This window comes from Trachinotus anak, unplaced genomic scaffold (genome assembly GCF_046630095.1).
Source record: "Trachinotus anak isolate AG129_WGS33_773 ecotype Australia unplaced genomic scaffold, CSIRO_AGI_Tana_v1 ptg000020l, whole genome shotgun sequence".
Classification (NCBI taxonomy): domain Eukaryota; kingdom Metazoa; phylum Chordata; class Actinopteri; order Carangiformes; family Carangidae; genus Trachinotus; species Trachinotus anak.
This window is the reverse complement of record NW_027273871.1, coordinates 1408503-1435609: the sequence shown is the minus strand read 5'-3', so window position 1 is coordinate 1435609 and position 27107 is coordinate 1408503. Positions and strand designations below refer to the sequence as shown.

At 42.3% G+C, this 27107-nt stretch overlaps 4 protein-coding genes across 4 annotated transcripts in view; 3 read left to right on the top strand and 1 right to left on the bottom strand.

The window, feature by feature from the left end:
- pds5b (PDS5 cohesin associated factor B) overlaps positions 1–4896 on the top strand; it is a 32601-nt gene extending 27705 nt beyond the window's left edge. Inside the window, exons 29-36 of the mRNA XM_071506338.1 lie at positions 89–208; positions 724–786; positions 902–1047; positions 1357–1429; positions 2371–2789; positions 2922–3002; positions 3801–3897; positions 4021–4896. Of these exons, the coding sequence (XP_071362439.1) occupies positions 89–208; positions 724–786; positions 902–1047; positions 1357–1429; positions 2371–2789; positions 2922–3002; positions 3801–3897; positions 4021–4053 (1032 nt within the window). The 3' untranslated portion in view covers positions 4054–4896. The remainder of the gene's footprint in view (positions 1–88; positions 209–723; positions 787–901; positions 1048–1356; positions 1430–2370; positions 2790–2921; positions 3003–3800; positions 3898–4020) is intronic.
- Positions 4897–7310: 2414 nt separating this feature from the next.
- kl (klotho) lies at positions 7311–17988 on the top strand. The gene is made up of 13 exons (XM_071506339.1): positions 7311–8491; positions 8986–9416; positions 9526–9605; positions 9696–9858; positions 10561–10666; positions 11251–11400; positions 12013–12248; positions 13425–13620; positions 14043–14221; positions 14744–14851; positions 15075–15180; positions 15533–15659; positions 16772–17988. The coding sequence occupies exons 1-13, from the start codon at positions 7775–7777 to the stop codon at positions 17104–17106; spliced, it is 2934 nt and encodes a 977-aa protein (XP_071362440.1). The 5' UTR covers positions 7311–7774; the 3' UTR covers positions 17107–17988.
- Positions 17989–18002: 14 nt separating this feature from the next.
- On the bottom strand, positions 18003–21078 carry rfc3 (replication factor C (activator 1) 3). Its single transcript, XM_071506340.1, has 9 exons — positions 20869–21078; positions 20249–20386; positions 20070–20137; positions 19865–19962; positions 19521–19702; positions 19264–19400; positions 19069–19167; positions 18914–18983; positions 18003–18813 (listed from the first exon to the last, which is right to left on the bottom strand). Exons 1-9 carry the CDS (start codon positions 20953–20955, stop codon positions 18622–18624), a joined length of 1071 nt encoding a protein of 356 aa, XP_071362441.1. The 5' UTR covers positions 20956–21078; the 3' UTR covers positions 18003–18621.
- Positions 21079–23634: 2556 nt separating this feature from the next.
- Positions 23635–26398, top strand: LOC139637450 (uncharacterized). The gene is made up of 2 exons (XM_071506171.1): positions 23635–23921; positions 24955–26398. The coding sequence occupies exon 2, from the start codon at positions 25100–25102 to the stop codon at positions 26063–26065; it is 966 nt and encodes a 321-aa protein (XP_071362272.1). The 5' UTR covers positions 23635–23921; positions 24955–25099; the 3' UTR covers positions 26066–26398.
- The last annotated feature ends 709 nt before the right edge of the window (positions 26399–27107 follow it).

Below are 27107 nucleotides of genomic sequence, written 5' to 3'. Positions count from 1 at the left end.
TATATATGGACTGTATATATTCATCCACTGCTCTAACTGCCATCCTGAGTACCATCCCTCTGACCAGACCTTTGTCTTCCCTGTGCAGAAACTCTACACAGTGTGTGATGTAGCCATGCACATTATCATGTCAAAGAGCACCACCTACAGCCTCGAGTCTCCGAAAGACCCCGTGCTGCCCTCACGCTTCTTCACCAAACCCGACAAGGTTGGTGGTTGCCTAAATGTTGCCTAAATCCTAAATGTTTTATTTCTAGCCGTTACTTTTATGTTGTTTTTTTTTCTTCTTTTTTGATGTATTTTAATAGCAGTATCTGAGCTTCTATTGCAATATGCAAAGCATTTTCCTTTCTTTGACTTTGTAAATGATGAGTCAAGATGCACAGGCCCTTTGAGTCTTACAGGCATGAATGCATTTGCACCTCTTTGAAAGATGCACATACAAAAGTGTTGGGTAAACGCAGATGAACAGATGACTTGTATTTTCCTGCTTGTAGATTGTAGCCTTGTTTTTAGTGTCTGCGCCCCAGTTTTTTTCTGTCAACGTGGGCTTTGGTTTAGGAATTATCAACATAACTGCACACATGTTGACTAATGACATTGTTTGGCAGGACCAACCCAAATCTCCTCATAATCCTCAGCTTGTGTTTGACGTGGTTTTTGGTAATTGTTCTTCTTTCAACACAAACAAGCTCCCTGACATAACATTGCTCTCTGTTTCAGAATTTCAGCAACACAAAAAATTATCTCCCACCAGAGATGAAGGCATTCTTCACACCAGGAAAGGTAAGTTTCATCAACCCCTGAAATAGTTATGTTTGTTTTTTTTTAATCACTTCTGTGTTTGTTGGATGGAAAGAAATCCAACTCACCTGTCATTTCTCACTCTTCCCTCCTTAAGCCTAAATCAGCTAACGTTTTGGGTGCAGTAAACAAGCCACTGTCGTCGGCAGGGAAACAGCTCCAGAGCAAAGCTTCTCGTATGGAGACAGCCAGCAACGACGACTCCTCGTCCAACCCAGGATCCCCACAGCGCAGCAAGACCAGGTACAAAGCATGTAACGCCCATACACACTTGTCTCACCCTGCCACAGGGTGGACCAACAAACCCAAGTTCAGACCCTGATGTCAAACAAGTGCTGTCAAAAAAGACCCTGATTCCGATCTCTGAACCTACAGAGAAAGTAAATAAAGAAAGCAAACTGCCTCACAGCACAGAGAGTGAAGATGTTCACTGATATATGCTAATAGACGCCACAGGAAAACAGAAAGACATGGCTTTTCTATCTTGACACTTTTTGCACCTTGAGTTGCATCTCTGTTTTCTGTATATGAATAATAACGGTTGGGTTTCAGGCACGACAGCACAGAGATGGATCACAGTGAAAACGAGGACATCAGCCTGAAGAGAGCAGACAGCACTGACAAGGTATTAAAACCTTTTTATGTCCTGATATAAAATCTGCTGTGATGTGAGAAAGTGAATGAGAGTGAAAATGAACATCTGTGTGGTCACTACACCTAAATGATTGATGATCTGAAAGCCCCAGCAGTCATCCTGAAAATATTCGTGTTGAAAATGTTCCTCTTCCCAGTTGGAAAGATCACTGGGATTGGATAACCCTATTTCTAGGAACTGAAGCTTGATTTTCTTCTTATTACTGTAATTTAGTTTTTGATAAGAGTACCCATGACACCAGAGGGAGACAGCAAAAATAAAATGACCTTTGGATACAAGCTGATCTTAATTACATTTTATTGTAAAGTAATATGGATTATGAAAAAACAGAATTTTCACTGTCATTTTCCTAATATGTTCTATAGTGTGACTGCACAAATAAACAAAAGATCATGATCTGAAATGACTCAGTAGCTTAGGTCAGATAGAAACAGGCGTGTTGCTGTGATCCAGTTAAGAGTTGCCAGTCATAAACTCTAGTGTCCCTGTGTTTTGATTCCACTGTGCAAACACCAGCTGGATCTAAGTCAAGATTGGATTTGCAAGCACACGTTGTGTAAACTATCATTAATAACAGCCATCAGACCTGCTCCACCACCTTTGGTCTGTGTTTTGTTGTGTGTCACTATACTTCTCCAAAAGTTAACAACAGTAAAGGTTTTTTCTATTTAAAAATATGAATAGTACAGTCATTTCCGTTATTTTACAGGAATGTAGTATTATTTAAAAGTACATTGCAAGTTGTTTCTCACACTCATTGAATTTAGATTTAGGGATTTAGGCAGTTTATTTTCACAGGGCGCAAAACAATGGAAACCAGAAGGCTTCTGGCTTAACTATGAAAACATGATTCACACAGGCTGCAGCAGGAAGTCTGACAGTCCCCGTCAACCATGTTCCCTCTTTTACAGGATATTGAAAAGCCCCGTGGTCGTAAACGGGCCGTGACCTCTAATGACGACCAGGACAACAAGCCAAAGCGTGGACGCAAGAAGGCGGCAGCCAACACAACCGCAGCTGCCGAGTCCGAGGACCAGTGGGACGACGACACTCGGCCGGAGGATGAGCAGAACAGCCCGCCGAAAAAAGGACGCAGGGGCCGGCCTCCGAAATCCGCTACTCCCAGTCAGGACACACCTCCCAAGGGTAAGAGGGGGCGAAAGAAGGCCGCACCCCCACCAGAAGACGAGGAGGAAGAGGAGGAGGAGGACGAGGACAGGGGCGAGGAGGAAGCAGAGGAGGAGGAGGAAGAGGATGACAGGAGCAGTGAAAGCATGGAGGTGAAGACCAAGGGGGGAAGGCAAGCCAGGGCACCGCGGCGATCACAAGGGTAAGAAAGAGAAAAACCGCCCCCCATGAAGTGGGATCAGCTTCACTAATAACATCCGTTTTGGCGCCGATAATCTCAGTCAGCAAGATTCACTTTTAACTCTGGTGTTTGCACTTTGCCTTCACTCGACAGCCTGGAGTCAGCAGAGTCCACGCCACAGAAGAGGAGAGGACGTCCACCCAAATCAGCTCAGCCACCTGCCAAGAAGCCGACGTAAGCTTCTCAGTAACTTTGTGATAATCCAGGTTTTTTACATAAACTCCATCATAGTGAGGGTGTTGGAATATTGTTAGTGTATCATGAAATTTACATTTTTTTGCTCACCTGACCCACTGCCTGCTGAAAATAATTACAGAAGACCCGCCAACTTCATAGCTCAAAGGTCCACTGGCAGTTTTCCAGATTTGAAAACTGCAGAAAACATTTACCAAGTTTGAGTTTTGTTTTTTTTCCTTAAACCACCATGTCATGAGTTCAAAAATAAACCTTCAACCTCAAATATCTTTTCTTTGTCAAAATACATTTTTCATGTGTAACATAGTCATGGTGGCTGTCCTGTCATACTGTCTCAGTAATTATGCTGCTTTTGGTCCAATGACTACAGTAAATTTTAAGGGTATTGTTAGAAGAAAATCAAATGTGAGTCTGCAGAGTCAGTTGTTCTCAGTTGGTCAAATTTAAGAAGTTCATGTTGCCATAACTGTACAGACTGCAGCAAAGTGCAACAGAATCTAGATTACAAGTTTTGAAGCAATACTGTATCTTAATTGTGTGTGTGTGTGTGTGTGCGCGCGCGTGCGTGTGTGTGTGTGATATTTTGAGAATTAACCAAAAATAAATAAATAAATAAATAAAATCAGATATTCTGTGTTGAGCCAGGCTGCAGCTATGTGCTCATATGGGCGGTGGTGCTGTGTTTTCCTCATGTTTCTACATTTGCTGGTGCCTCCCTGTTACATGTTTAGGCATTCTCAATCCTAATTCAGTGTTTATCCCCTCTGTGTTATCCAGTCGTGGTGGGCGATCAAAGGCAGCTGCTGCTAAAGATGACTCTGAGGAAGAAGAAGAAGAGGAGGAGGAGGAGCAGGAAGATGAGCCAACACCGAAGGTACAGAGAGGGGTCTGTTAATCATTCCTGAGAACTCTGGGTCTTAGACTAACTTCAGTCGTAGAGTGGAGAGGAGCCTGAGCTCTTTTGTTTTGTTTTTTTTTTATTTTATTTTCTTCACAGGGTCGCAAGAAGGCAGCTGGGCGAAGAAGATGAGCTAAAAAAAAAAAAAGGACAAAAGAAGACACCATGTCTGCTCTGAAGTCGTGGAGGATTGACGTAGGAAAGAAAATAAGGACATTGAACTTTTTAAACTTTTCATACGCCGACGCTCCCTACTGTTACACAAATTCACACACTTGCATATACCACATGCACACTACATCCGTACATCCGTGTCATCAGCTGTGGTTTGTTGCATTGTGTTGCATTGTGATGATGTTCGCCACATTAAGTAGAAACAATTTTAACAGGAAAACAACAAAAAACAAACGAAAAAAAAAACGATCACTCTTGTAAATAGTCTCTTATGTCTGTTTCATGTTCTGTTGTTGTGTTTGACGCTGACTGGGGGGATGCTGTAAAGCCTTTACCCACCAATATTATTATTATTATTATTAAAGTGCTCCCATAAAGCAGTATTGCTTATCAATCTCCCCACTGTGTCCCACTTTTAAAAACAGAAAGAGATTAACCATCATCTTTTTTTGTGACGTTAATTGTGTCATTTTACTTAAAAAAAAAAAAAAACAAAACAAAACAGAAAACATGCGTTTTTGTTTACAGCTCTGTATATTAATACCTTTTTTTGTTTTCTTTTTTTTTTTTTTTTTTACACCATGTACTGAAAAATTTAAAAAATGTCAGAAACCTGTCCAATCGTAGAGTTGCCTCTGGAAAAGATTGTAGTGTGCGTCTCCTTTTTAGGTTTGTATTTACTGGTAGACAGAAGTCATGAGCAGCTGTGGTTCTCGTGTGTTGTCACTGCTGATTAACTTGGCTTCACATCCACCCAGTCAGATCCTCCGTTGTATCAATATAATTCTCTATAAAACCTGACATGCTCCATCTCTCTTTATTTCACTTTGAAGTCTTGGATGAAGCTGTTCACTTGTCCTTGTCAATTCAGTCAGCTGATGAAAGGCAGATCAGGCAGAAAACTGTTTCGAGTGGTGCCACAAAACCTGCTGCAATTTAGTGTTTCAAGTCGGATGAGATTAGTTTTGAGTCTGTCTGTGCTGGAATCCCTGTGGAAAGGTAATTTTTTTTTTTCTTTTCAAAACATCTATAATTGAGTCTGTTGTTTTCATCACCACCCACAACTAGTTTAATTGAGTTTGCTGAAAGAACGAATGAATGTTCCCAGCTGTGAGCACCTTCTCCGTTGCTTTATGCTGTATTGAATTGTAGGGAAACAATGTCCATCACCGGCACACTCAAATCAAGCCTTTTTAGTATGCATACGAACTGTTTTGAGTTTACTTTTATTTTATTAAGTGTGTACACGCTAGATATTCCACTGCGAACAATTAGTAGGTGTATGGCTTTGGGACAAATTGTATCTTTTCTGTTACAATAGACAGTTTGTAAAAATACTGGTTTTGAGATATTGATGCTACATCTTTCTGTATAATCATCTAGAAAAGTATGAAATTAGCTGCTAATCCATCAATGTGTCAAAAAAAAAAAAAACTACCACTGGACAAGAGCAATTAATTTGATGCATCTTTCATCTGTTGTCAGGCCAAAAAGAGAAAAAAAAGCAAAGGGACATTACAGCTTCTAAAGGTTTTGGAGCCTTGCATCCTGCAAGAAGGAGTTAATTCCTGCTGTTCAGGTATTGCTGTACACAACACAGCACACACTACATGATGAGAGTAATAAAACTTAACAGCAGTCTTTTTTGGTAACAGCACTGATTTCATTATTTGCAGTGTGTACAGCACTGAGTTTAACTACACACACAGTCCATTCACGGACAGTTTGTGCTCTCAGGCTGCTTAGCATCACTTTATGGTGTTCTTCCTGTGTTATATATGGGGACTGGCAGTGCTTTACGTTGTTTATGCATGTACACTGGAGATCCGAACTTTCCAGTGCAGAGCAGCTCAGTGGAAAAACACCCACACACCACGTTCTGGCCCTGGTTATGATCCATGACCGGCCGCAATCACAGTCTGCTCAGCTGCCAGGTGACTGGTCTCCTGCATCAGATAAACCACCTGCCTTTCAAGGCAAATTCAATGAATGACGACCGCCTCCACCTCTGTCGCTCACTGAGAAGCAGTGGCTGCACTGATTGTTATGCTCCTGTTTAAATTTACCAAAGTCACCAAACACAGCATGTAAAAGAAACATCTTAAGTACTTGTGACTATGTGATTGATAGCTTTATTCAATAAAGAGCCGGTTCACTGAAGAAATTGGCAAATACCGTCTGACACTTGAGGTGAAAAATATCAAAATGGTTTTTGCCAGATCATAGGTTGATTCCTCAGAGCAGGCCCCTGGGCTGTGGCTGTGATTTATATAAATATATGTTGACATTTATATTTTAAATACATGTGGATGACAGATGTAAGATTCCCAGCTTGCACAGGTTGCCAGTATTTTACTATATATAAATTATTATATAAGTTATATATTATATAACTTCTGTTGATAACTGATCACTTTTTTTTTGTCTGTGTGAATAACAAAGTGGTTAATTTACAGCTGGATTTTTCCAAACTGTATTCACAATTTTAGGGCTGCAACTAACTGATTCTTTTTTTTTTTCTTTTTTTAAGGAAAAAAACTGCGAAAAATCCAAAATGTTAAGTCCCAAATAATTTTTCTCTTTTTTTTGGGTCAAACCAACACTTTAAACAACCAAATATATTGAGTTTAAAAAGCATTTTAGTTTGAAAATTCATAGTTAATTGATTAGTTTCTGTTAAGCAATTAATAGACTAATCTTTTCAGATCTACACAATTCAATTGTCGCTGTCTTACATTATTGTTGATCTACTTTAATCTTGTTTATTCCAAAACCTTGTATTATAAATGTATTAAAGTTAAAGATGTAAAATACTATGGGCCTAATATGTAAAAGTTGGCCTGTCCAGAAAACATTCAACTTGACCTTGGGTTTCACGCTTCAAGCTGCAAGTTGACAACTTCTTGCCCCCCCACACACACACTCACTCACTCACTCCAGCCAGCACCTCCTCAGATATTTCTCCATGTGCTGTGTGGACCAAGATGATCAGCAGTTAGAGGCCTGAGTTTCCAAGCAACCGCGCTGAAAGCAGGAAGATAAGGAAGTAATGTGACCGTGGTGCAGCAGGGAACACTGACTCTGCTGTTTGCATATCTTCTCCTCACCCCTCCTCTCTCTCTCTCTCTCTCTCCCTCCCCCTCCATCACCTTCTGCCTGCATGCCCTCCCGGCTGAACTTGATCCAGGGAAAAATGCAGATGCAGTTTTTGGTGCTCTGGACGTGTGACATTTTAAACGGGACTTATGAGATTATCTGCCATCTGAAGACATACGATTATGGCGCTGTCACTGAGATCACACTCGGGCTTGTGCACCTGGGTCACTCTCCTGCTCTGCCCTCTGAATGAGCTGTCACCATATTCAGGTCAATGTAAAAACAGAGGCCAGATTTAAAAAGAACAATCACATGAACACACTCATTAGTTAGAGTGAAACCGATGCGCCCCCGCTCTGCAGGAGATTGATCATTTGGGGCTCTTAACGTCGTGTTGCGCCCGGAGACCTTCGTGCGTCAGGTGCTTTGGCTAATAATTGATAGATCTGGAGAGGCGGCGTGTGGTGGGTTCACAGCTGGCTGGCTGCACTCCACAGCCCGCTGCCTGGCCACTAAAAGCCTCTAAGCATGGTCAAGTGAAGAGGCAAAAGCTGGACACCCGAGGCCGGTTTCTTCAGGCGCCATGACTGCTTTCCTCGCCCTTTTGACATTTGTCGCCCTCACGCCTGCGGCCGCGAAGCCCAACGCTGGTCTGAAGACGTGGAGCCGTTTCAGGAAACTGCCCTATCCCGGCGACAAGGCTTTCCTCTACGATACCTTCCCCGGTGACTTCATATGGGCGGTGGGCACGGCGGCGTACCAGGTGGAGGGCGCGTTTGAGAAGGACGGCAAGGGGCTCTCCATTTGGGACACTTTTACGCGCGGTGGGAACCGGAAGGCCACCGGGGACGTGGGCAGCGACAGCTACCACAACATCCACGCCGACGTCCGAGCCATCAAGCAGCTAGAGGTCAGCCACTACAGGTTCTCCCTGTCCTGGTCCAGGATATTTCCCAACGGCACCCGCGGGAGTTACAACGAAATCGGCACCAACTATTACCGGACGCTCATCAAGAGGCTGAAGGAGATCCGTGTGCAGCCGGTGGTGACGCTCTACCACTGGGACCTGCCCGATCACCTCCAGCAGACCCTGGGCGGCTGGAGCAACCCGGAGCTTGTGGGGATCTTCAAGGACTACGCCGATTTCTGCTTCCAGACTTTCGGGGACGATGTGAAGTTTTGGATCACCATTGATAACCCGTTTGTGGTGGCGCGGCACGGGTACGGCACCGGCGTGGTCGCTCCCGGGATAAAGAACGACCCCGATCTGCCGTTCAGGGTCGGACACAATCTGCTGAAGGTGAGAGGTAAAGGTTTGACAAGATCAGTCAACTTTAACTTCAACTGTAACTTTAAATACTAATTATTACACTATAATAATTACTTATTATAACATTAACATTCATAAACTATATATGTAAACATGTCATAAAGGGTTTACACACTATAATGTAGTTGGGAAATAGTGTTTATTAATGTATTTGTAATTTTAACTCCCGTGGGTAAGTGAAGGCTGGTATATAAACAGATAATGAATGATAATATTACACAGTTATAATAATTTAAGATATGTTTTTATTTATTTATTTTTCCTTTACCATTCATTATTATGATCATTTTATTGTTGGTGGAGCAATATGAAGCTAGTTTATAAACTGTTGAGTTGTTTAAGCAATGAATTAGTTTTCTGTGTATAAAGTACAATAACTAAGTAGATCCATCCTCTGCAACTTCTCCTCCTCCTCCTCCCTCCCCTCTGTCCGCCCATCGTTCCTCTGTCTGTCCGTCCTCCAGGCTCATGCAGCAGCATGGCACCTCTACAACCGCCGCTACCGGCCTCGTCAGCAGGGCAAGCTGTCCATGGCGCTGGCCTCTCACTGGATCAAGCCCAGCCGCACCCGCCTGGAGAGCCTGCGGGAGTGCCAGTGCTCCCTGGACCACGTCCTGGGCTGGTTCGCACGGCCGCTGTTCACAGACGGGGACTACCCTCCCTGCATGAAGGCGAGGCTGGGCTCACGGCTGCCCGCCTTCACACGGGAGGAGAGGGAGCAGGTGAGGGGAACGGCCGACTTCTTCGCCCTCTCTCACGGAGCGGCCCTGAGCTTCCAGCTCATCAACGACAGCCTGAAGTTTGGGCAGCAGGAGGATCTGGACCTGAGGATGCTGCTCTACTGGGTCAACGCCGAGTACGACAAGCCGCCCATCTTCGTGGTGCAGAGTGGTTGGTAGGTGTCCATGTCGTCTTGGTTTGACCTGTGCATCTGTGATCCCTCTTGTGCTTGCTGTGCTGTGCAGCATCTTGTTTTTGTTTTTTTGTTTTTTTGCTCCACACAGGTATGTTCTCGGCAACACCAAGACAGAAGACCCGAAACACATGTACTACCTCAAGAGGTTCATCTCAGAGGCTCTTAAGTGTGAGTAATGACACAGGATGAATCATTTGACATGACACTGGGTATTGGCTTAAATCTGGGGCCGACCATCTGTCTGTGTTTGCCGTGCAGCGATTGTCATAGATGGAGTGCATGTTATTGGATACACGGCCTGGTCTCTGATCGATGGCTTCGAGTGGCACAGAGAGTACGGGATACGACGGGGACTCTACTATGTTGACTTCAACACTCCGGACATGAAGAGGGAGCCAAAGACATCTGCCACCTTTTACAAGTAAACGACCGAGTGGTGATGGGATGAACAATGATTGATTTGGTCTGATAACAAAAACAATAGCAATATTTTTCTGTCATTGCCAAACAACTGCAGGTTTGGATCTCACCTGCAGAGTTTACCCAGAGCACCATAAGAGTGACACTGTGGCGCAGATGCAGATGTTATTATTACTGGTTCTGATTTATTAGAGCAAGGAGCGGAGCACAATCTCATTATGCAGCCAATATTTATTTTTGATAAACTTGTCACTTCACTTAGTTCTTCCATTTTTTTTTTTTTTTACTGCAGGTGAATAATTGAAAGCTTTTCTGTCACACTGTTGCTTCAGTTCCCTTCAGCCAACAGAGGTTTTTTTTAAACATTCATAGTAACTGTCACATTTAAACAATATGTAAACAAACCTTTATACTCGATTCAGTTCGATACAGGCAGCGTGGGTTTGATCATGTTTTCAATACAGATACAATGACCAAAATATTAGGCAGCTTTAATTCAGTTGTTGTATACATTTTGAATAACGGTCAGAACATTAGTTCTTAAATTTGGCCAGTATGGCATGAAAGTATTGCATTTGTGGTATTGTTTTTTTTGATAAAACTTTCCATATAATGTGATGCTACCTTACAACTACAGAGATAGTCTTCACTCTCAGCACAGCTCCTCCTAATGTGGTCATCATTTCATTTCTTATTCCCAAAGGAACGTCATCCAGAGGAATGGCTTCCCTGAACTTCCAGAGAACAGGCCAGCACAGGGAGTCTTCCCATGTGATTTCGCCTGGGGGGTGTCTGCCAACTCCATTCAGGTATGTGTGTGTTTGTTGGGGACAGCGAAGGAGGAGTGTGTGCACTGTATGTGTGTTTGTGGGAGGACAGGAAACCTCAGTAATATTTAGTGAGGCGTCAGTGTATGTAAGTTATGCCCCTTGTTAATTTTGTACATCAGCTGAATGATGAAGGCCCAGCATATCATTTATATTTAACTCATTGCTCCAGTGGACATTTTTAAGTCTTGCTCTTATAATTATTATTTTATTTTTGACTGAGAGCTTTGAAAAAGGAAATTAAAAAAAGAGGAATTGCTCTTCTCCTTGACTAACTGATATCATGTTCATTACATTATTTCAGACTTTCAGTTTTCATGGTGAAAGCCCAGCTCAGAAACATCCAGGGCGATGAGTCCTCTCTTAATCATAAACCACATAACCTCACAGCGTCTGAGTTTAACAGCACAGGACCGACTGTTCATATCGATTTGCCCTATTTGGCCCATATTTGCATTTGTGTGTATTAGGTAAATGTAGTAAATGTAGAGGGTTACCAAGCGATAGTTTGGTAATGTTTGCACTGGTGTGTGTTTTTTTTTTTTCGGTTTCTCTTCTTGTCATAGGTGGAGACCATACCCAGCCAGTTTGCAGACCCCAGTGTTTACCTTTGGAACATCTCCAACAACGGAGCGCTGATAAAGCTGGAGGGCTTCAGTGCGCCACCTTTACGCCGAACCGCCCACTGTGCAGATTACGCCTCCATCCGACACCAGGTCTGTCTTTCTGCCCATCACTTATCATTTGAATAGCTTTCCTAACATATCAGCCACATTATGAACCACCACCTCTGGGTGCATGATAAAGTCACAACCTAGTTTCTGATAGTTAAATACAAATGTATTGCTTTTCACCCTGAACTAAAGGTTGAGTAACTAAAGCCAGTTCAGGTACCACATTGATTAAGAATTGACGTGTGTATCAAACGCATCTGACAGTGATCATGTGTGGGAAGTCAGTGAGGGATTATGTCCTCGTCAAATGAATAAATAGGTAATAAACAAAAAGTTTGCAGCACATTGGTTTTCTTAGTATTACCTAATAATTAAAGTATTGTTTAAAATAATATTTTTGTCACATATGGTACATATTTGTAAGATAATGAAAACATCATTATATAGTTGGCCATTGTTCTGTCACAGTCACAGAACTTAATATATTTTTGGACATTACAAACTGTGGTTTGCAGAAACACTTACTGTCATGTGCTGATATAAACTACTCCCCCAGCAACAAGCTTTCATACTAAAAATACTGTAAAGATTTGCACAGTGTGCAGTATGTATGATATTTGAAGTTGTGACATGTTTGTCTCCCTCTCTTTTTAGGTGGATGACATCAGGCACGTGGGGGTAAACCACTTCCATTTCTCTCTGAACTGGTCGGCTCTGGTGCCCACGGGTGACGTAGCACATCCTAACACCACTCTGCTGGGCTACTACCGCTGCTTCACCCGTCAGCTCCTGCAGGCCAACGTCACGCCTGTGGTCACTCTGTGGCACCACACGCGCCAGCGCAGCAGCCTGCCGGCGCCGCTGGACACCGCCAACAAGTGGCTGAACAGGTCAGATACAGGGCAGAGCAGCAGCAGGACAGGGGGCTTGAGGGCCGTCTTTCTTCAGTTAAATAACACTCCTCTATCTCACTACTCTTCCTCAAGGGTCTGTTTCTCTTTTGAATTTAAATGGTCAATTATTTATTTACGAATGTTGAAAAAGTTTCATGACCGGTGGAACTTAGAAATATGTCCCACATACAGAACTAATAAACATCTATCTGTGCCCACACAGCCTGAAAAACCTGGAAAACTGAGAGAAAACGTAAAATGTCCTGGAAAATGATTCCAACGTGCTCCTATTTTCAGACAAAGTTATATTGAGGATCATGTCAGGATCATCAAATAATAGGCTAGTTTATGGATGAAAATAGGCTGCTATTGGTTTTGTTTGGCAATACTGTGAATGCACGCCGACGTCACATTAAATGCGTGCAGGTTGGAGGATTGCACTTATTTTAAATCACATTGGTGTATGCTGTGATTCATGTCTATCATCCGAGCTACATCATCACTGAAAATGTGCTGGAAAAGTCCAAAAATCATGGAAATTGATCTCTAGAAAAGAGTGGGACCCCTGATCTGTGTTTGGATACAGTTTCTGACAAGTTACTGACTTGTCTGATTTAAAAGTAAACGTGAAACAATGCTCCTAGGAACAGTCTGTCTCTGCTGCCATCAACATAAAACCATCACTTGCTGCCGTGGTATCATTTATCTTACTCCTGTAATAAAGAGGTGTCACTAAAACTGATATAATCATAATATTTGAAATGGAACAATCCACTAATAAATTGGCATTTTCATCCTTATTGGCACAACATTTAGTGTTGTTGTTACAATCTGTCAGACCAAATTTACATTACAGATAAGTGTAATGGTGTAACCAAAACTGTTGAGAGGTTCATCTAATATGTTCATTATCATTTATTTCTTCACACGTAGGCGTATAACTGTGTGTGTGTTGGGTGGTGGGGGGGCGAGTATTAAGTCATGTTTACATAATGACTTAATACTAGAGCTGCAACTAATGAATATTTTCATCATTTATTAATCTGCTGAGTAAACATTTGCACTACTTTATACATGAACATGTGACTGACTGCAGATACATACATTATATATATATATATATATATGACGCATCTTAGTATGTAAGATTTCCACACCTGACTTTTCTCTCAGGAAGACTCCGGAGGCGTTCGCAGACTATGCCAGACTTTGCTACAGAGAGCTAGGCGCCCATGTGAAGATGTGGATCACCCTGAACGAGCCCAATGATGAGATGGTGAGCTACCAGGAGGGTCACCAGATGCTGCGGGCGCACGCCCTGGCCTGGCACGCTTACGACCGCGAGTTCAGACACACGCAGGGAGGACAGGTCGGTAGAGCTGCAGTGTCAAAATACTTTCCTCATTTATTGTGTATGTGTTCGTAAAGGTCTGTCTAAACGTTGCAACGGTGATCTGCTGGATTCTGTTTTTATTGTAGAAACAAAGCGGTCTTTGCTGTTTCGTTCTTGCATCAGTCTCTACACATCATTTCACAGATTTACTGCTGATGACATTTTGTGTGTGGGATTTTTTTATTTTTATTTTTTCCTGTGATTACTCATGTTCGCTTTTGCTGCTTGTGCTACACCTGTTTATGAAAAGTAATGCAAGTAATGTAAAATACAACACTGTGCACCAGAGGACTGGACAATGTGTTTGAGACAGCAGATATAGTCAGTGTAACATGTGTAAATGAATTAGGTACAGGTTGAATCACTCCTATCTGACATGTCTTGGTCCTGTGTCTCAGGTGTCTCTGGCTCTGCACATGGACTGGGTGGAACCAGCCTTCTCGTTCAGCCGTGAAGACGTGGAACCAGCCAAAAGGGTTTTAGACTTCCGAGTCGGCTGGTTCGCTGAGCCCATCTTTGGCAGCGGGGACTATCCTCTGGGAATGAGGAGCTGGCTGCGTCAGCTCAACTCACTGGAGTACAAATACTTTCGTTCATACTTCATACATCGGCACAGTTACTTTGGTAGCTATAGAACAGAAAGAACTGTTTACAGTCAAAATGAAGAAACGTTAACGGATGATGCCATGACGTTTTGTGCTGACATCCGTGGTCTCCAGGGGGTGACTTGCTTTGAAGACTTTTCCTCTACTGTCACCACGAGTCTGACATTTTTGGTTTTGAGTAAAATGTCTTTAAAAAAAATTTGGATGGACTGTCATGAAATCTGACATTCATGACGAGATAACTTTCAGAGCTTTCAGTGAGGAGCATTTCCTGCTCAGACCTGTAATAACTATGACATGAATCCTCCACATATTCACATTTAGTAGATTATTGATGATTTTAGAGTTAGTGTTAGGTTTAAGTCTCATTAATAATGTCAAGTGTACACAATTAATACTGAATGGAGCAAAGCCAAAACGAATAACTTGTACCTAGTAAATACTACTGTTATATCTTCTGTATAAAAATTCACCTGTTCTGTGTGTTTCCACAGCCTGCCAGTCTTCAATGAGGAGGACAGACAGCTGGTTAAAGGGACGTACGACTTCTTTGCCATCAGTCACTTCAGTACCAAGTTGGTGACACATGTCAAGGAGGACTCGTAAGAGATGATATCAGTTTTTTTGCCTTTATTTTGAAGGTGGCACATTAAATGCATCTTAACCACAACTCCACTGGACACCACCTTTTTATAGTTTTATAAGAGTTCTTCACTGTCCCGGTGTTAAAGTAGCCCAGTTTAGTTGAAGACAAATCTGCTGCCCTGATACAAGGCATGAGATTGCAGCCCATAATAAGCTTCTGTATCATCTCCATGTCTGCAGGTACACCTACACAGCAATGCTAGAGGTGCAACACATGATCGACACCACGTGGATCATGTCCCCGAGGCCTGTTGTGCCCTGGGGCCTGAGGAAAGCCCTCAACTGGGTGAGAGTGGAGGGCTCTGAGTCACTGTTAGTTTGGTGCTAATTTCAGATTTTTTTTTTTTTTTTGCTTATTGATTCTTCACTTGGATATTTGCTCTTCACTGTGCAAAATAACACATGCACAATATGTAAATTCTCAGTGCATATACACTGAGAATGGGCTTTTCAGTGAAGTAGGAGACATTCATATGCGTATTCATAGAATCTGGATCTTTCAAAGAGAGAGAAGCTCTAGCTTTAAGGCTTTTTATACGGGTTATTATATTTTTAACAACTGTTATTTAAAGCAGAGTATTTTTAGATGTATTTAAACATGATCTGATAACAGTGAGGTTGCTCCTTTGCTGTGTCAGGTGAAGGAGCATTACTGTGACGTGCCTGTCTATGTGATGGCTAATGGGGTCCAGGAAGACCCGGCCCGCTTCAAAGACAGCCTACGAGTCTACTACCTGTACAACTACATAAATGAGGCGCTGAAAGGTGAGAACGCAAACACACGCATGTTGCTGTTGAAGGCTGATATTAGGTTGGTATTACTGCATTTGTGTACTGAGTCATTAATCCTTCAGGGCTGACTGAAGTTTTCCTCCTTACTCGTCAACAATTTTCATTACACAGCCTCTGCGGAGCTTAAATATTAGACAAGTCGCTGACCTCTGAATAGTCAGCTGACTCAGAGCACACACATATGCACACAAAAATATCAACAGAGAGACACGCTCCACACTGAATTGTTGAGTCAAGGTTATGTACTATCTAGTTACCTGTCCTTGTAAAGTTTACTGGGTTTCACTCTTAGCTCACACTCACAAACTTGCAGTGTCATACTATGATGTAGTATGTCATATGTTGTAGTGTGCTTTGTCACCACTAAGTGGCAGCCATCCACAGATATTTGTCTATAGTTTTGTGCATTTATCATGGGGGGGGGGGGGGGGGGGCATTCAGGCTGAGAAAATAAATACATGAAAAAGAATGTAAATATGTTCTAATATACATTATATCTAATAATAGTGTAATGCAAAGTTAAACATGTGACTGTGGCATAATTTTGAGCCATTTTCTATAAATAGCAATGTCTGAAAATCATGTTAAATTCTTGTAAAAAATGACATCATGATTATGAGAAATATTTTATTTATGGGCTTCCAATACACAAATACTCAATATAGACGATATGCTACTCAATTAATTTATTATTACAACTTTTTGCGCGATTTCCAATCTATAAACAGCTTTAGGTGAAATATGTTTTTGTAAACACTTTATTTTAACACCTCAAAATAACATTTATAAGCAGTTCATAAATATTCAATAAATATCTTATATCACACTATAATGTAGTTGTAAGCAGCAGATTTAATTTATTTTTGAAATATTTTACTGAAGTTGTTATTATATAACAGTGTGTCTTCACACAGGAGAAGTTATAATTGTTGAAAATACAATACAGTACTTGTCCCTACATTCTTATAATTTAATTATATTTTGTTAGAAACTATTTATTCTATGTTTCAGGTAATAAGTAGCACAAGTGAATGTAATTAAATTTGGACATCTCACATGTTCAGTCTGCCCCCCTCCCTCCTCAGCGTACACTCTGGACGGGGTAAACCTGAAGGGTTACTTTGCTTACGCCCTGAGCGACCAAAGGGACCCGGGGTTTGGCTTGTACGGCCAAGTCCACGAGGAGGTCATCGTCAAGGCCTCGCTCTCCAACTATCACAACATCATCCAGCACAACGGCTTTCCCATTCAGGGAGCCCCGCCCCAGCAGTGTCCCAGCTTCCCTCAACCCTGCCTGGGCTGCCATGTGCTGGTGAAGAGGCCTGTGGTGGGCTTCCTGACTCTCGTGGGCTCAGGCGTGCTGATCACCCTGGGCCTCATCATCTACTACACGGCCAAGAGACACAAGGAGTGTTACTGATGATTGTGACTGTACCGATTTGTTTTGTGTCTTTTTATCAATGACTCTCATTCAGCACTGTAGAATTCATGTCAACTTTTAATTATTGTTCTTGTTTTGACTTAATGACATCTGAAGTAAGTGCCAAGTGATGAAATCATCCTCACATTTTAGGTCTCACAGCTTTTGTTAAATGTGATGTGAGGTCGGTGTAAATTTGCTGCAGAGCTGTTAGGCCCCTTTAACAGCTGATAAATCTGTAAATGTCACAGGAGTGATGTTTTTAGATCATCTTTTAAAGACTTGACGGCATCTCCAGTTGTTTTCAGAATATTGTGGAATGACTAATATGGAAGAGCAACTTTACAAATGGGTTAATGTCTTTGGCCCTTCTTCTACCCCAGCTCTTAGACAAACATAGGTAAACACTGCGAGTAAAGGGATTAAGTATGATGAATCACAAAGGAAGCTCCACAGATAATAAGTTTGCCGAATGTGACAGGAGCAGGAGGTCTGACAGTCAGTGACGAACCTAACAAAACTAATTCCAGGTTAGGTTCAGGTTAATGCATCAGTCACATTAACATTTAATATAATGAAAAATATCATGTGCCAACTTATTAAGTTTGGAAACAAAGCTGAACATTTTCTGATCCAGATGATCGTGTATAACTCAGGACTTTTCAAAACTCGAGCATCACCCAATACGGGGTTTCTGTTTTTTGAGACCCTTTGCACTCCACCATCATTTCCACATAGCATCTAAAGGAGAAATTATCCAGAAGAAACCTGCGCATATTACAGCTGACATCCCATGTTTGTGCAGTTTTGTGACTGTAATGAATATTTGTTTCTGTTGTTACTGTTCAGCTGACAATAAATCTTCTTAAACAAAAAAACAAACGCAGACACTTCAGTTTTTAGTGAATTTGATACTTGCAACACACCCCTGCTTTGATTTGGGTGGGGAATCTTTATTAGGACTCACATACTGGGTACCTGTGAACGTCAACATCAAGCTCATTATGATTTCAGGAGTAATGATCAATGAGGCTGATGTGATGTTTGTAACATTAAGTGTTACAGGATTGTGTCTGTTCATGGTAATAACGTCCATCTTTGATCATATCCATAGAGCAACATCAGACTTTTTACATATTGTACACAAAGCAATTTATTGTAATATTTTGATGTAGATTTTTAGGGAAACATTTGTCCTTGCAGTATATTTTTTGTACAAACCTTTGCCTGCTACAGTCACTATCAAAGCTGCTGTTTAGATTACGTATTTTACACCACTAAAGAGACAGTTCAAGGTTTACAAACTGTGTACAGTGCTGAGGTTTTGGGCAACAATCCGTGGCACAGAGCCACAAACTGTCAGACTATCAAGAATCATTCTAGGTCACCACAGTGCCTTACAGAATACACACGTAAATCTGTGTAAAGTCCAATGACTGTCTTGTTGGGGCAAAGATCAATGAGGGCTGTTGAACTCCTGCCAAGAAAAGAACCAGTATTTAAGTCCACTCAGAGTCAAAACATCATGGCATCCAGACCATCCTCCATGAACTTCTTGTAGATGGCCATGAACTTGGCGACGAATGCCTCTAGGTGGTAGATAGCTTTACTGCCCAGCTGTAGCCTGTGTTCGTAGTAAGCTGCCATGTGGGCGACCTCTGTCTTCAGATGGCCGTCACAATTACTCAACAACTCTGTCACCAGCCCCTGTTAGAGGATTGGACAAGGAAATTTTATACTCATTACTTTAAAATATTACTACACTGTTTCAACACTATGATGGGAGAGGACGTGTGGTAAACGGTACCTTCATAATGATCTCAGCAGGAATACAGTGAGTCAGCAGCTCGTACAGTCTGGCTCGAACCTCCAGCAACCTGGAACAAAGAGACGGGGATTCAAATCTCATGAACCTTCTCCACAGAACCAACCCGCTCCTCTCTCCCTCTTTGCCTCTCCTACCTCTGAGGGCTCTGCTGGCTGACAATGGCATTAGCTGTTTCTCTGAGGTACACCTCCCAGTCCGTCTCTGGGACGTCTTGGTCCACTGAAAAGGGATACCTAGAAAAGATTAACACAGGCTAAATAAGAATGAACTTTTCATTTAGATTCCACAGATAATGCCGTGGACGAACATTAAGTTCTGTGACGACTTACTGCTGCACTCTGCAGGCCTCACACATCAGAAGAGCTTTGCGGAGGTTGCGACCAGACTTCTCACTGATTTGCTTGGCCAGCTCAGGCGGGAGGAGCAAACCCTCCTTTTTACAGACTGCTGTCAGAACATTACAGACCTGGAAAACAGGAAAAAACAGAAGAGCTGAAAATGTCCTGGTCATGGTTTGACTTTGAACATTTTAGGCAACTTCATATGCTCATTATTTACAATCTAAACCACATCATCTCCGTCTTACCTCTTCGGTGCTCGGCAGAGGAACTCTGATAGCCAGACAACGGCTCCGAATTGGCCCAATGACTCTGGAGGTGGAGTTGGAGCAGAGGATGAGGCGGCAGGTGGCCATGTACTTTTCCATCGTCCGTCGCAAAGCATGCTGGGCATCCTTCGTGAGTCTGTCCACCTCTGTTAGCAACACCACTGAGAACAAGAGTGTGCCAATTACTACAAGACCGACAGTCTGATATTACAGTGTGGCATCGGGGAAAGCTAGCTCATAGGGGAAGAATGACGCTCTGATTTTTAAAAACATGCTCCAGCACTCACAGGCTAAAGGAACAAACGGTTGTGTTTCTTTCCTACCTTTGAATTCTCTCTGGGTGCTTGATTGGATCTGCTGAGACTGAGCCACAGTTTTAATCAGCTCTTGAATCACCACACGGTCCTGGTTTCCTGCATCACTGTACGACACAGAACAGAAATAGTCAAGTCTCATAATAAAAAGCACAATAATGTAATAAAGTAGAAGTATAAGCAGCAGAAAATGGAAACGCTCATGTAAAGGTACCTCGGATTGACTTCCAAGTGATAGTTGCTGGCTATTGTGTTGATCTCAATTTTCTTCTTTGAAGGAGCCTGCAGTCAAAAACAGAAAAGCGAGCAAGCCTTCATCAGAAAACTGCACCGATGAAGATGAAGTAGAGATGCCTGTAGACGTGTGAGTGGTATATTGTAAAGGGGTCTCACCACGATGGTCTGGTGCTCTATGCGAAGCTTCTCCACCCCGGCTCCGTACAGCTCCCTCAGCAGACACATGATGCGGGTCTTCTTCCCGGCGCCTGACGGCCCGTACACCAGCAAGTGTGGGAAGTCGCCACATTGAACCTGAAACAAACATGTACAAAGAGGTTTCTTCCTTAAAACGATTTAGCCTGATTCAATGCAAAGACCTCCTGATAATGTTCATGAATCTTGAGGAAATAAAGTTTGCACTGAATGATGTTTTACTCTGTTTGGGATCCTGTTATCCAATACAGTCACTTTATTGAGGGTCTTCCTAGCTTCCCTTGCTATTCATGAGACTAATAGAGTTGTGTGTCACTATGCATTTGTTTTGATGATTAACACACTATTTCATTGTTGATAAAACTGGGGAGAAAGGAAGTTTGAAGCAGAAATGACAGGCCATCACAGAGAGTATTTAGGGTTGCACATTATATAAACAAGCAAATGACCGATTTTAACCAAGTTCTTCACGTCTGACCTGCACAAATTAAACTTGTTAGTTTCGACCCGTGTTAGCTACTGGGCTTCATGCTAATGCTCGCCTGAAAACACGGTGAACACAGGTTTGTTTCTCCTCTTACCAGGTTTTTCAGCAGCGTCGCTTGCTCTTTGTGGTAGTCAAGTTTCCCGAGGGAAGTCGGTCGATATTTATCCACCCACAAACTCATTTTGTTACGAATTTAGTGACAATTAAAGTCCGTTTTGACAGTGGAAAGCCGGTCGCTAGCTGCTACTCTCCCGCGAAATATTGTTATTGACGCACGAACCGCGCCGCCGTTTGTTTCCGAGCTACGGAGAGTCGAAAGGGTCAAAATGGCTTCAGGCGAGTGGGAAATGCACAACACTGGAAACTGTTGTGCAAAGGTTGACGTTGCCCCGCAGCAGTTGAATGATTTCACCCGACGCCAAAAAAAAAAAAAAAAAACCAACCAGCAAAGAAAATTTAAGTTAACAACTTATTAATTGGTGATTTGTCAAAAAGTCACCGGTGTCTGATTCTCAAATGTGGGAGTCAGCAGGTAAGTGTCAGATCTATTGATATGGAGGTAATATTACTACAATCCATTAACTGCTGCGGATTAATTTTTTGTTGAATGACTAATTGATTAATCAACTAATCTTTGCAGCTCTACTCCAAATCATCATATTGCTCAGTACTGTACCTCTATGTACTGTACATTTGTTTATGCAATACATAAACAGATGATACCAAAGATCAACTTATGTTATGTCCTTGTGTAAGTAGATATTTGTAGGTACACAGCCTGGGACAAACATTATCTTGTTGGTAGAAAGCCCAGAGGATGATGAGGGTCTGAAAGAGGCCGAGCACACTAGAGGCCCACTAGCAGGTTAATCTTCCTATATCCCATATGGAATTGGGAGGATAACATCTTTTCTTTATTGCAGGAGATTTGTAGGTGTTTACACGGCTACAGGGAAACAGTCTGTTGCCACCAAGGAATGTGAGACAGTTAATCCCATGCAACAGAAACAAAAGTTCACAATGTCACCAAACTGTCCCCCATGCTATAATGAGAAGGTAGGAGCCGGTAAATGTGTTGCTTTTTGTACAGGGGTCTTATTAAACACCCTTGTTTTATGGTCCCCATCTGGCAATATTTTGAGCTGTGCAAAAAAAAAAAAAAAAAAAAGGATGAAATAGTAAAAACTTTCACCCGAATCAATTTCGGCTCACATACAAAAAACAAATAGGCAAGTATTTGGTTCAGCCATTACCCCACCAGGCACAAAGTGCAGAATTTAAAATCCAAGTTTTCCATCACAGAGTTAGGATTTTTTTCTTATCTGACTCCATGCACGTGAATGTTTGTTGTCAAAATGAGATTTTATTGTCTTTCATAATTTACACAGTATCTACAGTACACACTGGCAAGATAACACAGCTTACATAATTCAGTGTGGATGTATTGGTGTGGTTTTTTTTTCTGCTGCTAGTCTTCATAAGCTTTTAATGTGCTTTCTCTCAGGGGAATTGATTTATAGTTTAATAAAGACCCAAGCTGTTATTGATACAGTTCGCTGTGTGTTTACTGTATCTACCTGTATCTACAGAGTCTTCCTCTCTTCTCTTTCTTTGCCCTATTTTTTTCGGCCTGACCCAGGTAACTATACCTCTCCATGACAGGAATGTTATATATGGAGGAGCGTGTCTCAGCAGGTTGGCGTTGCTTGTATTGAAATGTTTGAGTTAAATTAGGATGCGTCCATCATCACAGCAATGTAGGACAGTGTAGCATCTGACAGGCGTGAAGTGGGGTGAAGTTTATCAAGTTCCTGCAGGTACAGTAATCTATTAAGCTCATTCATAATGTATCAGTTTGACTCATGAATAAGTGTGTTTTTATGAATTGCCTGCTTGATAGTTCAACTTGTGCTTGATGGTCTTTAAATAGTACTTTCTATTTCACGTACTGGGGAGAAAAGGTACTTTATAGGGTCAGTTCACCCAAGAACATAGAGAAACTTTTAATGGCTTTTGGTTTATGGTCTTTTCATCCTCTAAACTCAATATAAACTGTCTGTCTAAGAGGGGAGTTTTTCAAATATAATTTTGTTATACTGTGACCGCTACAAACACACTGTACCATTGCTGAGCCACTTTGTATTTAGATGAATCACATCCAGTATCTTTATACCTCATCAAATCCATCTGAAGCTTTCTAGGTTCTTCAGTGTCACTGGGAGAAAGTTTTATTGTGGTTGTGTGTGAAGAGACATCACAGAGAGCAGATTAGAAATACTGCCCTCTTACCTCTTTATCACACCTCCACCTTGACCAGATCTCTTCTCCCCAAGACCTTGAGGTTCAAACACGCCTCAACAGGCAGAATCATCCTCAGTGTTAACGTACAAATAGCAGGTCTTTAGTCCTGACCAAAGACATTCCCTCCGAAACATGAAATTCAATGTTTGCTGGCAAATTTGAGGAATTCCTCAGTCTGTCGACAGCTCTGTAAGCGCCATAAGTCCTTTCTTTATGTTTGAGGCTCACAGGCAGCTTTACTGTAGTCACCAAAGGTATGAAATGAGAGAGTTTAAGAAAGGATAAGCGCATGTTTAAAGCATTACCTCATGTGTTGTCAAGGAATGTGCTTCCAACCTTAAAAATCTGCCTCCAGCCATATTATACAGCAATGACTGAAAAGGAGGAATGGGGAGGGCGAACCATGCACCACAGACCCCCAAGCCTTTTAATCACAGTTTGTGAGACTAATGTACATGCAGCTGTTTACTCTGGTTCATCACTTCCACAACACAATGTTATATTTGCTTTGAGTGCGTACTTTCACATGAAAATTAACAGTCTCACATCCACACACACACACACACACACACACGCATTTGCACAAATAGCACAAACACCTGCCTGTGGAGCTCCCTGTTTTCTTGCTGAGGTAATGTAGGAGGGAAAAGCATTCCTCAGCCCTTTCTTCTTCTCTCCTCCCCTCACAGCATTTCATGTCTTTTCGGACGTAAACTGACTCTATCTGTTTTATCCGTGTCATGCAGCTCACAGGCGCTGGCTGGACTTTAGTGTTACCCCCTGGTTCTTCAGGCTGCTGTGTTGGATGTGTTCTTGGACGATACAACTTCTGTACAAAAACATCTGGTATGTTGAAATATAAAATCTAGGTTTCTTTAAAGCTTCCGATAGAATGTTTTTGTCAAGAAAATGTTTAAATGCCCCTTTATGTTAATTGTTGACTATTTATTGGTATAATTGAATAACAGTTATTAAATGACTGTACAGTAATATCTTTTCACAGACCGGCTGATACATGGAACAAACGCCTCTTTGTTTGCAAGTGTGTACTGTGAAACTCTTGTAGGAAAAAACGTGTACGTTTTACAGACACATCCTCTATGAGTTTTAGAGCAATAGAATTTCCAGGATTTTAAAACACACCGCTGTGTGTTCGAAAGACAAAGAAAATATGTCAGGCAAGGAAAGGGTGTGTTGGCCACGGCCAAAAATATCCACCAGGAAAAAACAATGTGTTTGAGCAAAATGCATTTTGTTCAAAAAAAAAAAAAAAAGTCTGACAGCTACATAGGGGTGTGCTGTGGGGTTGTTATGAAGAGAAACTTTGTTGACTTTGGCATGAGCCAATCATATTGACGTTTGTGGTTCCTCTGGCCTAAAATATCCCATTGAACTTATATCCAGTACGAACAGTAGAGTTTCACAGTTTCAAAAATAATGGAAAAATTACACTTGTTTATGCCATTTAAAACCATGTCATCCTCTTTCCCAACAAATTTATTTTTATTTACAATTTATACTTTAGTCCTGAAAAATTAGATAATCAAGTATAATGAGCTTTTATTTTAAACTTTACCGTGTCTAATGCCAGTAGAGTTTAAACCCTGTAGTAGACTGTTAAACTGGAGTACAGGGCTCATCCCACTGCCCAGAGGTCTATTTGTTTAGAGACAAAAATGATTGATTGGCCTCGATTTAATGGGCAAATAAATCTGTCAAAGTAGAAATTTATGCTTCTTAACCAGCACACTTGAATCCAGACACATACACCTATCACACTGGATTATTCTCGGTATATTCTATAGTGTGCATGTGTGATCATGAATCAATTTGCCCAAATTTACATCGAGTCTCTTTCTTTCTGTCCTTCTCTCTGCAGCTCAGGTATCAGAGGGATTTTCAGATGAATTCAAATGTGGACCAAAGTGTAAAATATTAACCACTCATAGCTTCATTTCAGCAGCTTTACCTGATCTCTCAATTCATCAGGCTCAACATTAGAGACACCAGAAAAGAACTAACAGATGAGGACTGGTTCCGTCGTAATGCATGACGGTCCAGTAGCTGCGCTGTCTGTCCAGCAGCAGTCTGACATGCATATTTACCCCCAGGCTGTGGGTGTCCCTCTGCATGACCTGCAAGGTCAAGTTCCACTTCTGACCCAAAGCTCCAACAATCAAAGAAGAACCATGTCTGAACCTGTTCCTCTGCTAAGTTGTGCTCTGGATCCTGTTGCCGGTCATGTTCAAAGATGGACAGAGCTGAAGACGGACAGCAGCTCCTCTTGTGACACAGCTCGGCCTGATTTAAAGCAGAATGGACACCGTGGAAGCAGCCAGAGTCCAGACATGGCTGCTGGAACAGGCCAGGACATGGAGGTGTCGGACCTGGACTGCGGAGCTGCTGTTCACATTAACTCTCAGATGGAGGCCCATTGTGGAGCCACACTCCCTCAGGAACAGGAAAGGAGCCCCACAGAGATCTCCTGCTCTGATGAGTTGCTTCCTGCCTTTTCACCAGCCCTGGATAAAAGTAGTTGTAGCCACCTGCCAGCATCTGTGAATGCATCAGAGGACGGCCCGTTGGATCTGCTCAGAATAGTAAAGCACCACCCGAGCGCTATTGTCTTCTGCGATTATGACTGTAGCTCTGACAGCCAGGCGATCTGTGCCAATGGGAGCTCTGATGGTGGGGGGTCCTCCTCATCCAACACTGAAGAAGGAGAGGGTGACGATGATGGTGGTGATGATGATGATGATGAGGATGATGTTTTTCCTGAGACATTACAATATAAGGAATTCCTGGTCAGTCGTCGCCGTAGAAACTTGAGCAGGAACAGGAAGTGCTTGAGGAAGAGACAGGATGCCCAGCCTAACAGCGCTGCATCTGGCTGGCAAAAGCCCACCGACGAGGGCAAACCCGAGTTCACAGGTAGCCAGGAGGAAGAGGAGAACAATGGAGAACAGGTAAGACAAACAAGACGGGGGTAGTGTGATAACGCAGACAGAGACGTCTTATTCACTGTGTAGAGCTGCCAGAGAAAGCACTTCAGGAGCTGCATGTCTGTGTTACGTGGCCTTTGTCACAGCCGGACATTTGTCTCGTCATCATAGGAAAAGCACACGTTTTACATTCATGATTCAAGTGTGAGCCAGCACGCAAAATATCACTGATTTTATTATTCACACCTGTGTAAAATGTCCTCAGTGTTAAAAAAAGCCAATTTTGTGAAGCCTCCTTGCACCACCAGAGGGCAGCAATGTCAAATTGTTTCATTTGTTTTTTTTTCAGCATGTGCTTGTTGTGAAGCTTTTATACTATGTCCAGGGAAGCAGAGGATCTCCATACACCAGATAACAGCTCTAACAGCGTTGTTAAAATTAATTTACCCCACTTAACTGGATGTATTTCTGGGTTTAAATTAAAGATGCAAAGACTCAGAGATGCAGACATGTGGTCACAGTGTCCCTGGCTGTGGCTGGGCATCTTTGCTTGGGCATCGCTTGCATCCTGAATGTCTCCACTGTTGGTCCATTAGTCAAAGGTAGTTGTAGCAGCTGTAATCTGGTGTAGAGACACCCCCTTGTCGTCTTCTACGCATATTATGCTGCTAATCTCAGAGACAAAGTGCTCACTATCATTTGAATTCTTATGAGTTTTTGAAGTGAAGGAGAAAACAGTGGCTTTATATGTTGAAAAATGCAAAGCGATATTTTGGCAGATATACCCTCAATCATAAATTCCTCTCATTTTTTTTTTACCCTGGCCCGTGCTCCACCTCCCAGCATGCACTTCACCAGCAGGCATGGTTTAGTGTGAGCGTGCCCCGGACTGTGTTCTCACACCTGTCAGTGCAGCCCTCAGCCGCTGGCACGTTCCCATAACGGTCCTCTGGCGCTCTGCACGCCGTTCTCCAACTCCTTGGCCTGAAATGAAAGGATTTGTTCTCCTCCTGCTCCTTTTGTGAGGTCGTTCTCAGAGTTTTGACCAAGTAGCCTTTAAAGTCACTTATGGGACAGGCTTAGGCCAATG

Bases quoted from the DNA above. Each gene is read 5' to 3' on its own strand.
- kl (XM_071506339.1), top strand. From the start codon at position 7,775: ATGACTGCTTTCCTCGCCCTTTTGACATTTGTCGCCCTCACGCCTGCG. The intron at 8,492-8,985 runs GTGAGAGGTAAA...TCCGTCCTCCAG, and splicing joins TCGGACACAATCTGCTGAAG to GCTCATGCAGCAGCATGGCA. The intron at 13,621-14,042 runs GTCGGTAGAGCT...CCTGTGTCTCAG, and splicing joins GACACACGCAGGGAGGACAG to GTGTCTCTGGCTCTGCACAT.
- rfc3 (XM_071506340.1), bottom strand. From the start codon at position 20,955: ATGAGTTTGTGGGTGGATAAATATCGACCGACTTCCCTCGGGAAACTT. The intron at 20,138-20,248 runs GTGAGACCCCTT...TTTTGACTGCAG, and splicing joins TAGAGCACCAGACCATCGTG to GCTCCTTCAAAGAAGAAAAT. The intron at 18,984-19,068 runs GTAGGAGAGGCA...TCTTTGTTCCAG, and splicing joins AGCCAGCAGAGCCCTCAGAG to GTTGCTGGAGGTTCGAGCCA.
- LOC139637450 (XM_071506171.1), top strand. From the start codon at position 25,100: ATGAGGACTGGTTCCGTCGTAATGCATGACGGTCCAGTAGCTGCGCTG.